The 13,853-nt window shown below is 34.4% G+C and overlaps 1 protein-coding gene across 10 annotated transcripts in view; it reads right to left on the reverse strand.

Annotated features, from left to right (window-relative positions):
- Positions 1-13,853, reverse strand: part of Kdm6a (lysine demethylase 6A) — a 153,068-nt gene that overhangs the window by 2,926 nt on the left and 136,289 nt on the right. For 8 of the 10 annotated variants that reach the window (XM_052735085.1, XM_052735513.1, XM_052735169.1 and 5 more), the window contains 4 exons: positions 11,887-12,074; positions 10,891-11,032; positions 2,951-3,077; positions 392-562 (listed from right to left, as the gene is read on the reverse strand). In XM_052735085.1, the coding sequence (XP_052591045.1) occupies positions 392-562; positions 2,951-3,077; positions 10,891-11,032; positions 11,887-12,074 (628 nt within the window). Of the gene's footprint in view, positions 1-374; positions 563-2,950; positions 3,078-10,890; positions 11,033-11,886; positions 12,075-13,853 lie in introns of all 10 variants that reach the window. The other 2 variants (XM_052735771.1, XM_052735677.1) reach the window with 1 other exon arrangement.

The following is a 13,853-nucleotide window of genomic DNA, read 5'->3' on the forward strand; positions in this document are numbered from 1 at the left end:
ATTTTAAACAAATTCAATTAGCCCTAAAAAGAGAAGTATATTTCAAAGCACACACACTGATTCACTTTGTGGGCACTAACTATGTAAACAATCATTCCATCAACCAAGATGAAATGATATGAAAATCATGATAGTGTTGTAAAGCACACAGTTTTCAAAATAATTTTTTTAGGTTAGTCTTTCCAAGAGGCAAATCAAAAATGGTATGTCAATTTTACATGAATAAATACTTGGAAGAGAAGGTGGTAGGACCAATATAAATATACCCTCATGCAGTATCTTGAGCCAAAAGAAAATCTACACGTTTCATTACCTCCCATTTACCAGGTGGCAGAACAAACACTACTGCCCCCCAACCCAGCTAAAGTACTCACATGTTGATTGCACTTACTAATGTAAATTGGTCATAGACTTGCATCAGATCCTCCATTTTGTACTGTTCTAGCACCACAAAATTTTCCAGATTTCCACTTGTTTTTCGTGCACAATCTTGGCAATGTACTATGTAGGTCTTTCGAGAATTACTCTCATTAGTGACAAAAAGCAGATCAAAAACCTCCACCTGTTTTAAACAAATGAAAACTGGAGTCAATAGAGATGGTGGTGTTTATCGTAGTGCTTCTGTGTAATTATGGACTTCTACTTTAACAGAATTATAGACAGTTAAAAACATGGGAGGAGGGGAAGACTGAGACTGAAAATGTTTACATTGTACCAAATCCCAAAACACGATAGCAGTCATATTTAGGGGAGTGACTGAAAGGAATAGTAAAAAGTCTGATAAAATTTAATTTAAAAATTTAATAAATGCCAGTTAATTTTAAATCCAAAACTTAGTTTTGGATAGTGATCACTATTTTCCTTGTATGTCTCCATGACAGAATTCATCACAGGAGACCACATACAAATGCGTGCCTTTCCCCATAGACTGAGCTCTTTAAATACAAAGACTGGGTTCATATTTGCATTGCCAGATGATGTCATAGTGCCTAGTGCTTACTCAAGCCTCAAAATACACCTGTAGAATGAATGATTGTAATCTGATTATTTTACAGATGAGGAAATTGGCAAGTAATAGTGAGTAAATATTTTGTTATAAGCCTTATGTTTAAAAACAGTACTCATGCCGGGCGGTGGTGGCGCACGCCTTTAATCCCAGCACTCAGGAGGCAGAGCCAGGCGGATCTCTGTGAGTTCGAGGCCAGCCTGGGCTACCAAGTGAGTCCCAGGAAAGGCGCAAAGCTACACAGAGAAACCCTGTCTCGAAAAAAAAAAAAAACAAAAACAAAAAAGTACTCATAAGTTTTAGAAATACATTAAAAATAATATATCTATCCTAAAATAACACTGTGGTGTAGGAATCATCCTCACATGCTGAGAAGCGCATGTGTTCATTTTCTGAGGTATAAAACAAATCTATTTCCTCATTAACATACTCTGATCAGGTTATATACCATTAAAATACCCAATGAATTTAATCATTTAAAATTAAAGTCAACACCAGAATCACCAAATTTCAAGGTTTGGAACAGATCATCAATATTCCCATCAGTGATTTAACTTCCTCAAGAAACTATTAATGAGAATGAGCTAATTCAAAATTCCAGAGTTTATCATATTTTCCATTACCATTAATGGGCAACAACATGAACCTAAAAAGAGTGGAGCTGGAAAATTTGTAAGCACTCTTTAACTTGTCCCTCATTTCTACCTTTTAATGAGTTTCCCTGTGGATTTCATCTTCTAGATCAGTGGTTCTCAACCTATGGGTCACAACTCCTTTGGCAAACCTCTATCTCCAAAAATATTTACATTACGATTCATAATAGTAGCAAAATTAGAGTTACAAGGTAGCAACAAAAACAATTTTATGGTTTGGGATCACCACAACATGAGGAACTTATTAAAGAGTTGCAGCATTAGGAAGGTTGAGAACCACTGTTTATTTAAAATTTTGTACCATTTTAACAATCCATTGCCATGTTCTAGTCTAGCATAGGCAAAGGGATTATCTCTTACAAGATTACTGTAATGTGTCTCATTTTCTCTGTCCTCTCCAATCATTTTTTTCTTTGAAACAGACATCTGACTTTGTGGACTTCTCAAGTTTCTGGTGGATTCAATGACTCTGGAATAAATGTCACATTATTTGACCACATTCAAGACACACTGAAAGCTACATGTCACCTGGATTTATGAGAAGAATCTGTACTGTCAGTATTGTAGCCACACTAGACTACCTATCCTCTTCTAAAATCATTCCATTTCTCCACTCATGGTACCTATTAAGTCAACCCGTATTCTCACTAGAGTTTGTAGCCTGTCGAAATCATACTCATCCTTCAAGAGTGGGCTAAAAGTTATGGATTTCTTGTTTTTGTGAGCTCTTATTGCCAATACCAGAAAGGAAAATTACATCAATTATTTCCCTCTCTGCATTTTCCTACTAAGCCCACCTTCACATTCATTATAGATGTGCAGTACTATTAGTTGATTGTAATTTATCTCCCTCCAAAAGATTTTAAGTTCCTTCAGACCAGGGCACCACTCTGTTGTTGCTCCTCTTGCACCCCTTAGCCACAGGAAAAGACTGACAAGTGAACTGTGAACTCCACCAGAGAGAACTAAACACCAAAACACACCAAGCTATACCAAACTCAACCCAGTTTATTGACATCTGTGTACAACAAGGTTGCTCCTAACCAATAAGGAAAATCTCACAACTTTCCTTATTGGTTAATGTTCTACCAGCCAAATGACGCTACAGTAGATACTTTTAAGATTAACTAATAATTAATGAGATATTACACCATTAAATATTATTATCTGCTGAGAAAATACAAAAATTGAACATAATGCTAATCACAGAAAAATGCATTACCAAAAAAGTATCGATTAAAAAACAAAAGCACCTTTTTATAAACAACTGTGGGCAAGAACTATGACTTACCTCACAAATGCTACAATAATGAGCTGGTTCTTCTTTTGTCCGCCCATGCCATATGATCTCTTTTCCTGCAGCAATTAGAGCTTCCCTCAATGTCTGACACTGCTTCAGAGTTCTCAGAAGACAATACCTAAGATAAGGGAAAATTACTCATTACTAGCAACTAAATATTGCGTTTTTTTTTTTCACCTAAGAGATAAACCAATTAGAAATAATGCCAAGGGTCTTCTGCTCCCCCTTCCCAGACATTTTTGAGATCTATCTATCGCATATAACTCACTATGCATTTGAGAGTGGCCTCAAGCTTGTCATAATCAATCTCACCTCTGCCTTCCAAGTACTGATATAATAGGTATAAGCTACCAAACCCAGCTCATTTGTCAGTTTTTCAGATATTATCAGATTTAAAAAAATAGGGCAAATGTTCAGCAACTCTAAGGATGACAATATCATGCCATTTACAGTTGAGATTAATTGGTATCCAAACATCACAACATAAAGGTCTTAATATATAAAAACTGACTCCTTGTTTAAATGAACTTGGGTTCTTAGCTGGGCGAATTAATTAATCTCTTCAAGCATCAATTTCCCCATCCACAAAGTAAGGGGTCTAAATTCCAGATATGAACAGTTATGATTCTAGGCAGGCAGGAAGATACATCATCTCTATTCATACCACCTAAACACTCATTAACATCATCACCTGTGTAGCTGTTTAACTCCAGAGTCCATGCATAGAGAATAATGTATAAATTCATTAACTACAAAGTACAAAATTGGTTTAACTATGGTAGAAGAAAAACAGACATGAATTTCTACATTTTAACTTAAGGTAACAGTAGAATCCAGTTAGAGTAACACAATGGAACTTTTCTTGTAATTTGTACCTCTTCTAGTTCTCACAATTTGTGCAGATTTTCCAAGTTTACTATCACTACTTGGAACTGTTATATTCTTACTCTCCTGTAAACCTTAGCACTCAGATTTTCCATTTGAACAGAGCAGCTGAACTAGATGAATCTCTGAAGCAATTTCCAAAGTACCATAAAGAAAAGAGTAATCAACTAAGTATCATCTTGAAAGCAAAAGTCTCATCTAGTCTACTCACTGTCTTAATGTCATTTACAGTAGGTGTTCAATAAATAGTTGATTGTAAAACAATTAAAATTCAAGATAAAAGTAATAGTATACTTATCTTCATCTTAATTCCATCATTAGTTAACAGGGTAAAGTATTGCTATTTCCAAAATCCATAAATATTAATGGGGGATATGACTAAAAAGTTATTTATTTAGCTATAAACTTACAAAACACATAATAATGTCAACTTTAGGGTTGCAGGCTTTCTTTAAGGATCGTATTCCAAGACATTCACTGTATTTGGTTTCTTCAATTTTTCAATGTTTAACTTATTTAAAAACAAAACTAATGCTTTAGGCTCTGGTTAAATGTCAAACCTAAAAGCAGTTGTCAGAGTAAGTATGCATATACGTATATATTTAGGGTACCAAAACAGCTAAAAACTTCTATCACAGCAAAATTTAAGACCATGCCTTTGGCTCCTGCTACTGTCTTCCCTCCTCTGTGTCCCATATAGCTCACTTTTAAAGGCACAGATCTTACTCAAGCTTTTTTTTTTAATGCAAACCTTCAAAATAGCATTTTTCTTCTTAATGCCTAAACTGCAGATATCTAAGGAAGATTTTTAAATTCAACTATACTCCTATAAAGGCAAACAAAATAAATAAAAATGAATAAAAAAATAACCAGGCACGGGAACTGTATCTGGTATTTCACTTGCCTTATGCCAATTAAATTCCCTAACTGCTCAGTTAGGATGATTACCTGTGTATTGCAAATGGATGGAACTTGGGCCTCAGTACAACTAGATTTCTATGAAAAAAAAAACAACAAGCCACTAGACTAGTTGAATTAGGGGTTTGAAAAGCAGGAAGCCTCAAGCTTCTCCATCTCATACTGTCGTGTTTCTTCTTTTTGGGTACTTTCCATGTCCTATTCTCACTCCCTCTATCCTCTCACCCCCGCCCTGAAACACAGAGACTTGGATCTACAGAGTATTATTTTAGTCTTTATTCATAAAATGAACCTTCAATGCCATTAATTACTTTGGTAATTTAGCTACAGTTAGAGGATGCTAGGAATAGTCTTCTATAATCATTACTTTGTAATTTTTATTTTCTGTTACAAGAGTCTTAGAAAAACTTAAGTTTTCTGAAAATGTAAAACAAACTACACTTTTTCCTTGCTTTCATTTTTCCTTGTTTCATCTTTAACACTGAAATTTTGTGTTTAGAAGTTGAAATAGAGAATTTAGAGACAAGCAATGGACAGGCTTTTAAAAAGATGTGATTTAACTGCAAATCAAGAGATTCAAGGGCAACGAATCTAGGGAAGTCATAGAATCAACATTCTCATTATCTGACAGCAGTTAAGATTTCATTTTACTAAGAATTAAAGAATAAATCAAATAACAAAATTGTCTAAGATAAAAAAAATGCTATTTTTTTTTTTTAGTACATTTTAAGAACAGGGTCAGAAATTATTTTAGCAGCTAGAGAAAGACATTCCTGTAATAGTCAAGTCCTGCTTTTTAACTGTTTGGAAGAAAAACTAAAAAAAAAGAGGATAGTTGAGTATAGTGGTATCTACAATCTTATTAGCATTTAAGAGGCAAAGGCAGGAAGAGAAGTTTAGATCAGCCTGAACAGCCCAGTGAGACTCTTGTCTTACATATACATTAAAATAAGAAAACAAAAAGACAAGCACAGAAGGATGCTGAAAGCATAGTACATTTGAAGTTACACAGTAGACTCTGGTCCAGCCAAAAACTGATTTGAAAAGAGAAGTGAAATTTCAGAGGACAACTTCATAAGGAGAATGAAAATGAAAACACTATATTCATAAACTGACATGTTGAGCCAAGCTATCCAGGATATCATGGGCACTAAAAGGAGGAAGAGAGAATTTTCAAATGAAGGGAGATTTTCTATTCCATAGCTGAAATTTCTTAGTTTGACTGTATCAATTTAGATTTGGGCAGGAAGACGGGGAAAGACATCTTGTGCAAAGAAGGAATGCCATGAGGTAAAGAACAATTTTTCAAACACAATTTCAAACAATTTTTCTTGTAAAATTTTAATTTTCAGGTGAGGTTTTAGGGACAAGAGAGTAACAGGAATGAGCCCACTAGTGATATATAGAAGCTAAGAACATACGGAACTGTTCTGACATTTTAGGGGCATCTTGATTAAGTTTCTACATTCCAGAAGAAACGAAGGTTAATCTGACATGGCACTTTACAATTCTTTACAAATTTTAAGCATTCCCAGAGGTGGTTGGCCAAGACAGGTCTCTCTTACTCAATCGGCAACAAAAATCAAGCTAATATCTTCAAAGCTCTCATACTACCTATCAGATCAGGACTGTTTATCCTTTGACAACAGTGGGTGTCTGAGTATCACTATGTCATCTAAGAGTTTCATTTAAATCAAGCACACAGCTGAAAATCAAGGTCTCACTAAGTCAATGATAAAATGAGTACTTTAAAAAATTTTACTTCCCGGACAAAAACAAGCATAAAAGCAAATATGCTAATCATGTGACCAGGGGGGAAAAAGGAAACAACAACAACAAAAATACTCCATAATTATATATTAAACCGCAGCAACATATTAGAAGGCCAACAGGATTATCACACTGTATGTATACTCTCTATGGATTGACCTTTGGCTATTTCTATTAGCAATGTAATCTATTGCTTAGTATGAGTATTGGGTAATAATTATACATATCACTTTTGAGATAATTTTTGCTACTGGGAAAACTGCATGTCATTGTCTGTATTAACTTTTATTCTGGAAGGGAAGCCCATGAATAATTAGACTGTTCAATTTTAAAAAAGCAAATACAAATCTATAATGGCATATTATTAATATCCCAATTTTTCATAAACTCATTTGGTGTTGAAACTTAACCTGGAATTATTTACAGATTTCACTTAGCTCATCACAATGACTAGCATATGTTTTTACTACAGAAATAGTCTATGTGTTTTATTCTAGGACACTGTGATAGACTTTGCAGAGAAGGTAAAATTATCTATTGCCTTTTTAAAAATCCAAAAATTCTGAATTCCCCAATATGCTTGTCCTGAATACTGTTGTATGTCTTTGCTGAGATCATTTCTGAACCTTCTTCTCATTTAGAAGTGCTTTCCTACCATTCCATTTATGGATAAAACGAAGTGTTTTTCTGATAGTGCCCTGGATGCGTTATTAAGTTTGTGTATTTAAATAACAATGGCTCATATATTTGGATGTTTGGTCCCCAATTAGTGGAACTGGGAAAGATTAGGAGGCATGGCGTTGTTGGAGGAGGTATGTCACTGCAGGGTAGGGAGGGGTGGCATTTGAGGTTTCAAAAGCCCATACCATTCCCAGTTAGTTCTCTGCCTTGTGCTTGTGGATGGAGATGTGTGCTCTCAGTTATTGCTCCAGCACCTGCCTGCTGCCACGCTTCCCCACCATGATAGTAATGGACTCTAATCCTCTGGAAGCATGAGTGGCAAGTTAAATGCTTTTTTTCATAAGTTGCCGTGGTCCTGGTATTTTATCACAACAATAGAAAAATAAGTAAGACAGTTGGCTTTAGGTGTCATACTTATCCTGTCTATATTTTCAATGTTTATACAAATTATACGTCTCCCTAGAACACATAGCTTCTTTTTGTGTTTTGGCAATGTTGGGGATTGAACTCAGGAGAACATACAGCTAAAAGAACTTTTTCTAGACTCTGGAAGACTCCAATGGACTTATTGTACTTCTTTCATTCCATTTACTTATGTGCACTAACTAAACCTATTCATAAATCTTCAGTGAGTAGCCCAGAGCCTGTAGTCAGTCATCAAACAAAAGATCATTAATATTCATTAAATGAAAGCAAGATGTTTGGTTGGTAAAAAGGGCACTTTATAGCAATGACTAATGCATTGTTAAAGGAATCTTATGAAGCAAGGCTGAGAGGCTTATATTGGTGGTTACCATTTTCAATTGGTACAATCGCAAAAAAAGCTTCTTAATCACATCTGGTAATCCAAGTTGGGAGCAGAATTCTTAATTTAATGAGGAATGTAATCAAGAGCCAGATAATTAGACATTTTGTAGTGCCATGTAAAATGGAAAACAGGTAAATACAGGTGCTCAAGACAACACAACAATAAAGAGAAGAAAGAGGATAAAACCTAACCTTGCCTTTCAGATTCTGTTCCCCACAAAACAATCATGTCTATTTTCTTATAGTGGAGCTGAAACATCTTCCTCTCCTGCTTAAAACCCTATGATGGTGAGCATCAACATTTAGAACCAATATATGAACTTCTTACCATGTCCCAAAAGTTCATGGACAAACTTCATTTTGTTATGTTGATCTAATCACTATCACTTTTCTTTTCACACTGGCTCTAGTCACACTGGTCTTTTTATCACAGTAATCAGCACTTTTCCTCATTATTCAGGTGTAAGCACAGAATCCACCTTGAGTCTCAGGTATCTCCCCTCATGCCTTTAGTAAAAGTAGCATTCTTACCATCTCTACCCAAATATTTTTCTATTGTATCTTATACCTATAAATACATCACCTCTCAGACCTCCTACATGGTAGTCTCTTCCTATTACAGCACTAGAATGTTGAGGGATATCTGATCACACTGTGTGAAGATGTGTCGCTATTTTACCTTGCCTGCCTAGGCACCTCCTGATTGGTTTAATAAAGAGCTGAAAGGCCAATAGCTAAGCAAGAGAGGAGAAGAAGGACTTCAGGAAAGAGAACAACTCTGGGATGAAGAGAGGCGATATTAGCCAGTAAGCTGTGGAGGGAGTCAGTCATACAGTATGGAGGAGAGGTAATGAGCCACATGGCAGAATGTAGATTAATATAAATGGGTTAATTTAAGTTATAAGAGTTAGTTGGGAACAAGCCTAAGCTAAAGCCAAGCTTTCATAATTGATAAGTCTCCGTGTCTTATTAGGGAACTGGCGGTCCAAACAAAGTCCAACTTATGCCCTGCAAAATTAGCAAATTTATCTTTATACCACTGTATGTCCTTTAGTAGTATACAACTGGTTCTCAAATAGTTCTTGAACAGGTTTCAAACCTAATTATATTTAAAGAACTGAGACAAAAAAGCAGGTAAATTTTAAACCAATTTATAAAACACTTAAACTAAAGAGAATTTTCAAGAAGCTGCTAGATAATCATAAATTATAAACGTTAAAAGAGAGGACTACTGTGCCAGAGTAGGAATTACAACTTAATGACTTTTATAAATCTGTTTCCAATTATAAAACCCTAATCAATTCAAAATGGAACGTAATGAACTACCTAATCTACATAGATATCACTTAACAGCTTTTTTCAATTATACTGTTTCATCAGTGGTGGTTCATGCCTGTAAATCATTAGAACTCAAGAGGGTGAGGCAGATAGGATTGCCAAGAAGAGTTCAGTGCCATACTGGACTACATAGTAAGTTCCAGGCCAGTCTGAGATACAGGGTGATATCTCATTTCAAGAGCAAAAAGAACAAATGTTAGTAAATAATTAAATCATCTCTTTACCTTTTGATAATCTGAGTTACTCAACATGGTCAATAACTCTACCCACCAAAACCAAACAAACAATCAGTAAGGAATACATTTGCTATTTTAAGAAAAGTAACTATTCTGAGACATAATAGCTTAAATGAGTAAGACAAGGCCCAGCCATGATCAAGTATACGCATATGGTGAATATGGTGCCTAGTATCCAATTTGTAAAGGTATGATAAGTACATTATATTTTATGCTTTGATTTTGTTCCTTTTTATCTTCATATATATTTTACCTGGTCCTAGGATGAGGTAAAATAATGCAAATGATAAAAGACTGCTGTAAGAGCGTTCACAGATGTATCACCTTGCCTACACATAAAATTTGGATTTAGGTTTGAAGTCATTTTAAATAACTAGGATTATTTTCAAAAGACAGTATTTTGAAAAGAGCACATACTAAATTGTTATACCTGCATGAGAAGTACTTACTATATATATACTATAGCAAAATATCAGTAAGTGTAAAGCAGAACATGTCAAAATGAAGTTTTGAGGCCAATTCTATAAAAGATAGTCAAACTTAGGAAATATACTTTATAACTTCTCTGATACAGATTCAGTGTTTAAAAGTTTTTCAAAAAAATAAAGAACTCAATTAAACCCATCATTTCCCATGTATCTTGAGTGTATGGGGACACACACACACACACACACACACACACACACACACACACACACACACACACACATCAGAATTCCCTGTCTTTGGGGAGTGAAACTTACATTATTATTTTAAAAAACTGTTTGAAAATATTACTTCAAAGTAGAACCTGACAATGGGTTACTAGTATATATACATATTCAAACTAAGATAAGAATTTATACAAACATATAAAGTTTAAAACAGCCAAAATATGGGGAACAATTATAAGATAATGAAAACTTGAGAAAACTGACATTTTAGGCAACTCCCTATACTAACTTCTCTGTAACAACAATTATTCTGTGATAATCTTCCTTCACTGACTAAAAGTAGACATTTAATATTACACTTAAAATTCTACTAAGAAATCCAGTAGTTCAGAGAAAAGTGGGGAAGCATTAGAAACTGAATCTTCTGCTGTAGAACAATTTATAACTTTATTCCTTTTTAAACCATAGTGGGCTATTTGGAAGGGAACTGTATTTGTAACAAGCAGATTCTAATATTTTGCTAGACTTCTGGATCATCTTGTTTCGATGTTAACATAAATCTATGGGGGGAAAAGTATTTGACAATTAACAACAACCCCCCCCCCCCCAAGAATTCAGTACAGCAATTTTAAAAAGCACTTACTTAATCATTTCAAAAAGTTTTGGATCTGAAACCTTGATATTTCGTGCCATATTCCAGGAAAGATGAACCATGGGTACTATTGACTTCACACTTTGCAATTTGTTCCATTCGTACCGTTCCACTGCCAACTTATACTGGCAGGCTGGGGGGAAAATTAAAAAAAAAAAAACTAAACTATCAAAAGATGTGAAGATAATCATTATCACTGCATGAAAATTTCAAAGCACTACAAAATTTTTTTTTCTTTTTTTGAGACAGGGTTTCTCTGTGTAACTCTGGCTGTCCTGAAACTCACTCCACAGACCAGGCTGGCCTCAAACTCAGAGATCAGTCTGTCTCTGCCTCCCAAGTGCTAGGATTAAAGGCATGCACCACCAATGCCTGACTTACAAAAAAAATTTTTATGTTTTGTGATAATTATGGCAATAATATCAGCAATAATCATATACAGAGTGTCTGCTATTATCATGTGCCAGGTATTGTGTTTAACTAATTTTTTATCCATTATCTCATTTAATTCTTAGCATTTCCTTATTGATTTTATTATCATCACCAGATGAAGAAATCAAGGACTGGAGAAATTAAGTAACTTGCCCAAACTTAGAAAAGTCAAGTCCTAGTCCAAATCCAGGTCTTTCTGGCTCCAAAGGCCACATTCTTAATCTCTAGGAAACACTGCCTTAGGATAGGCATAATTCAAACTGTATTTCATAAAACATAATACAGGACAAAAAAGGAAAATCTAAAAGAATGTATTTTTACTTAGTTTTTTTCTCCCTTTATAAAACAAAATCAAGGATTCTAAAAATTACAAGTATATCTTCCATGTATATAAACCTTTCATTTGCTAAGGATTTATGGTTTTAGATTCCTAATAGTTAACTTCTATACTAAAAACTTATACTAAAAAGGAGACAATTTCTTCTAAAGAAAAAAAATACATTTACTATTATTTTTAAGGTTAAATCTTTATTCAAGCATATTCTTTTAAAATACCTGTAAGTGGACCAACATTCCAAGCAATGTTGTTGCACCAGCCAATAGCTTGAACCCAGTGAACAGTGCCTGCATTTATCCAGACCAGATCTCCAGGTCGCTGAATAAACCTATACACTGGAACATTTGCTTCATAAAGATCTTCAAGGTTGGGCCACCAAGAACCCATTAAGAAATTCAAATTATTTCTGAAATAAGAGCAACAGAGGAAATGGATCAAGGACTCTATAAAACAAGAATGTCGAAAGGTTTTTTAATGATAATTAATTTCTATAAAGCTTAACTGATAGTGTAATAAAATCGCTGTATGTATGTAAAGAGTGAAATTAATTATAGTATAGTACAGAAAGACTTATCTAAAGATAGCATCACTAGCTTGAATTTATTTCTTTAAGATTCAAATGGAATCTGTAGTTACTCTTAAATAGTACATACTGTTACTTCTAATTTCATTTCATTAAGCCCCCACCCCACTTTTAGACAATGAACCCTTTTCTTCCTACAGTACCTGGAAATCCCTAAAAGGATGGAGATGAATTCATTCACATTCATCAACAAGAACACTATTTAAGTATCAGAAACTCCACTCAATCTGAGAAAGGGTCTCTACTGCTGCTTTGACTCATAAGGAGGAAAGGGGGTACAATTTGTCAACTTCTATATGGTTTGGAAGATCAGCTAATTAAAACTAGGCAGTTGAAAACACACTTGAACACACAATAACCGTGACTACTACTATGACCACCACTTTGGAAACATTCTATAGATCCTATTACTAATTTTCTATTTTAATATTTTATAGGTTATTCATCATAAGATGAAGTACTTTAGAAAAACTATACAGTAACTTTTCCTATAAAAGAATTTTATACATTTCAATTATCCACTTCAAATCTTATATTTTGGGTGAAGAACTCAGATAGTGGAAATATTTGCTTAAAATTTTATAAGATAAAACAGTTTAATTTTATAGAAGTTGACAAACTATGGCCCTGCTGACATTTTATAAGCAAACTTTATTAGAAGATAGACATTACCATTTATTCACATATGACCAATGGCTGAATTTGCATTATAATGACAATCGTAACAGAGACCACATAATCTGTAAACTATCTATTAGCCAGGATTTTATGAGAAAAATCCTTGACCTAAAATGGAACCTTTTCCCTTTTTTCTTCCTTAAAAAAATTCAGGCCTGGCAAGATGGCTCAGCTAGTAAAAGTACCTGCCACCAAGCCTGAGGACCTGAGTTTGATCCCTGAGTCTCGAATGGTAGAAGGAGAATACAGACAACTCCCTCAAGTTCTAAGTTTTTTCTCTGACAAAATGTGAAATGTCAGGCCAGTCTCAGAAACTCTCTAAAACACACTACTAATGACAGCCTAACTGCAAGGAGATTGGACTGGCTGGCTGTGCAAATACAGTTCCCTATAAAGCAAAAAAAAAAAAAAAAAAAAATGTTATTAACACAAATTCTAACCTTTTTTCAATATTGTAGTACCATCATAAAAATGGAGAAAACTTTTTAACTAAAAGCAGGCAAACAACCCTAATTAATCAACAAGACTATAATGCATGGTATAAAGTAGAGCAAGTTATTCAACAATACATTTGAATTTGTAAAATTCTTTATCTAGTTTTCTGGCATTGAATGAAATCTAAGTGTTAGTGAAGACAATATAAGGTGATTATCTTTCTAAATTTAAAAAGAAATTTAGGGTCTTTAAATTTTTTTTCAATTATGATAGATGTCATAATTGTCCAAATATTTACAGTTAAGATTTTTTTTTCTTTTTTTCGAGACAGGGTTTCTCTGTGTAGTTTTGGTGCCTGTCCTGGATCTCACTCTGTAGACCAGGCTGGCCTCAAACTCATAGAGATCTGCCTGGCTCTGCCTCCTGAGTGCTGGGATTAAAGGCATGCGCCACCACTGCCCGGCTACAGCAAAGTTAGAAATTACATGT

Source organism: Peromyscus californicus, unplaced genomic scaffold (genome assembly GCF_007827085.1).
Source record: "Peromyscus californicus insignis strain IS unplaced genomic scaffold, ASM782708v3 Scaffold_10__1_contigs__length_136768540, whole genome shotgun sequence".
Taxonomy (NCBI): Eukaryota; Metazoa; Chordata; class Mammalia; order Rodentia; family Cricetidae; genus Peromyscus; species Peromyscus californicus.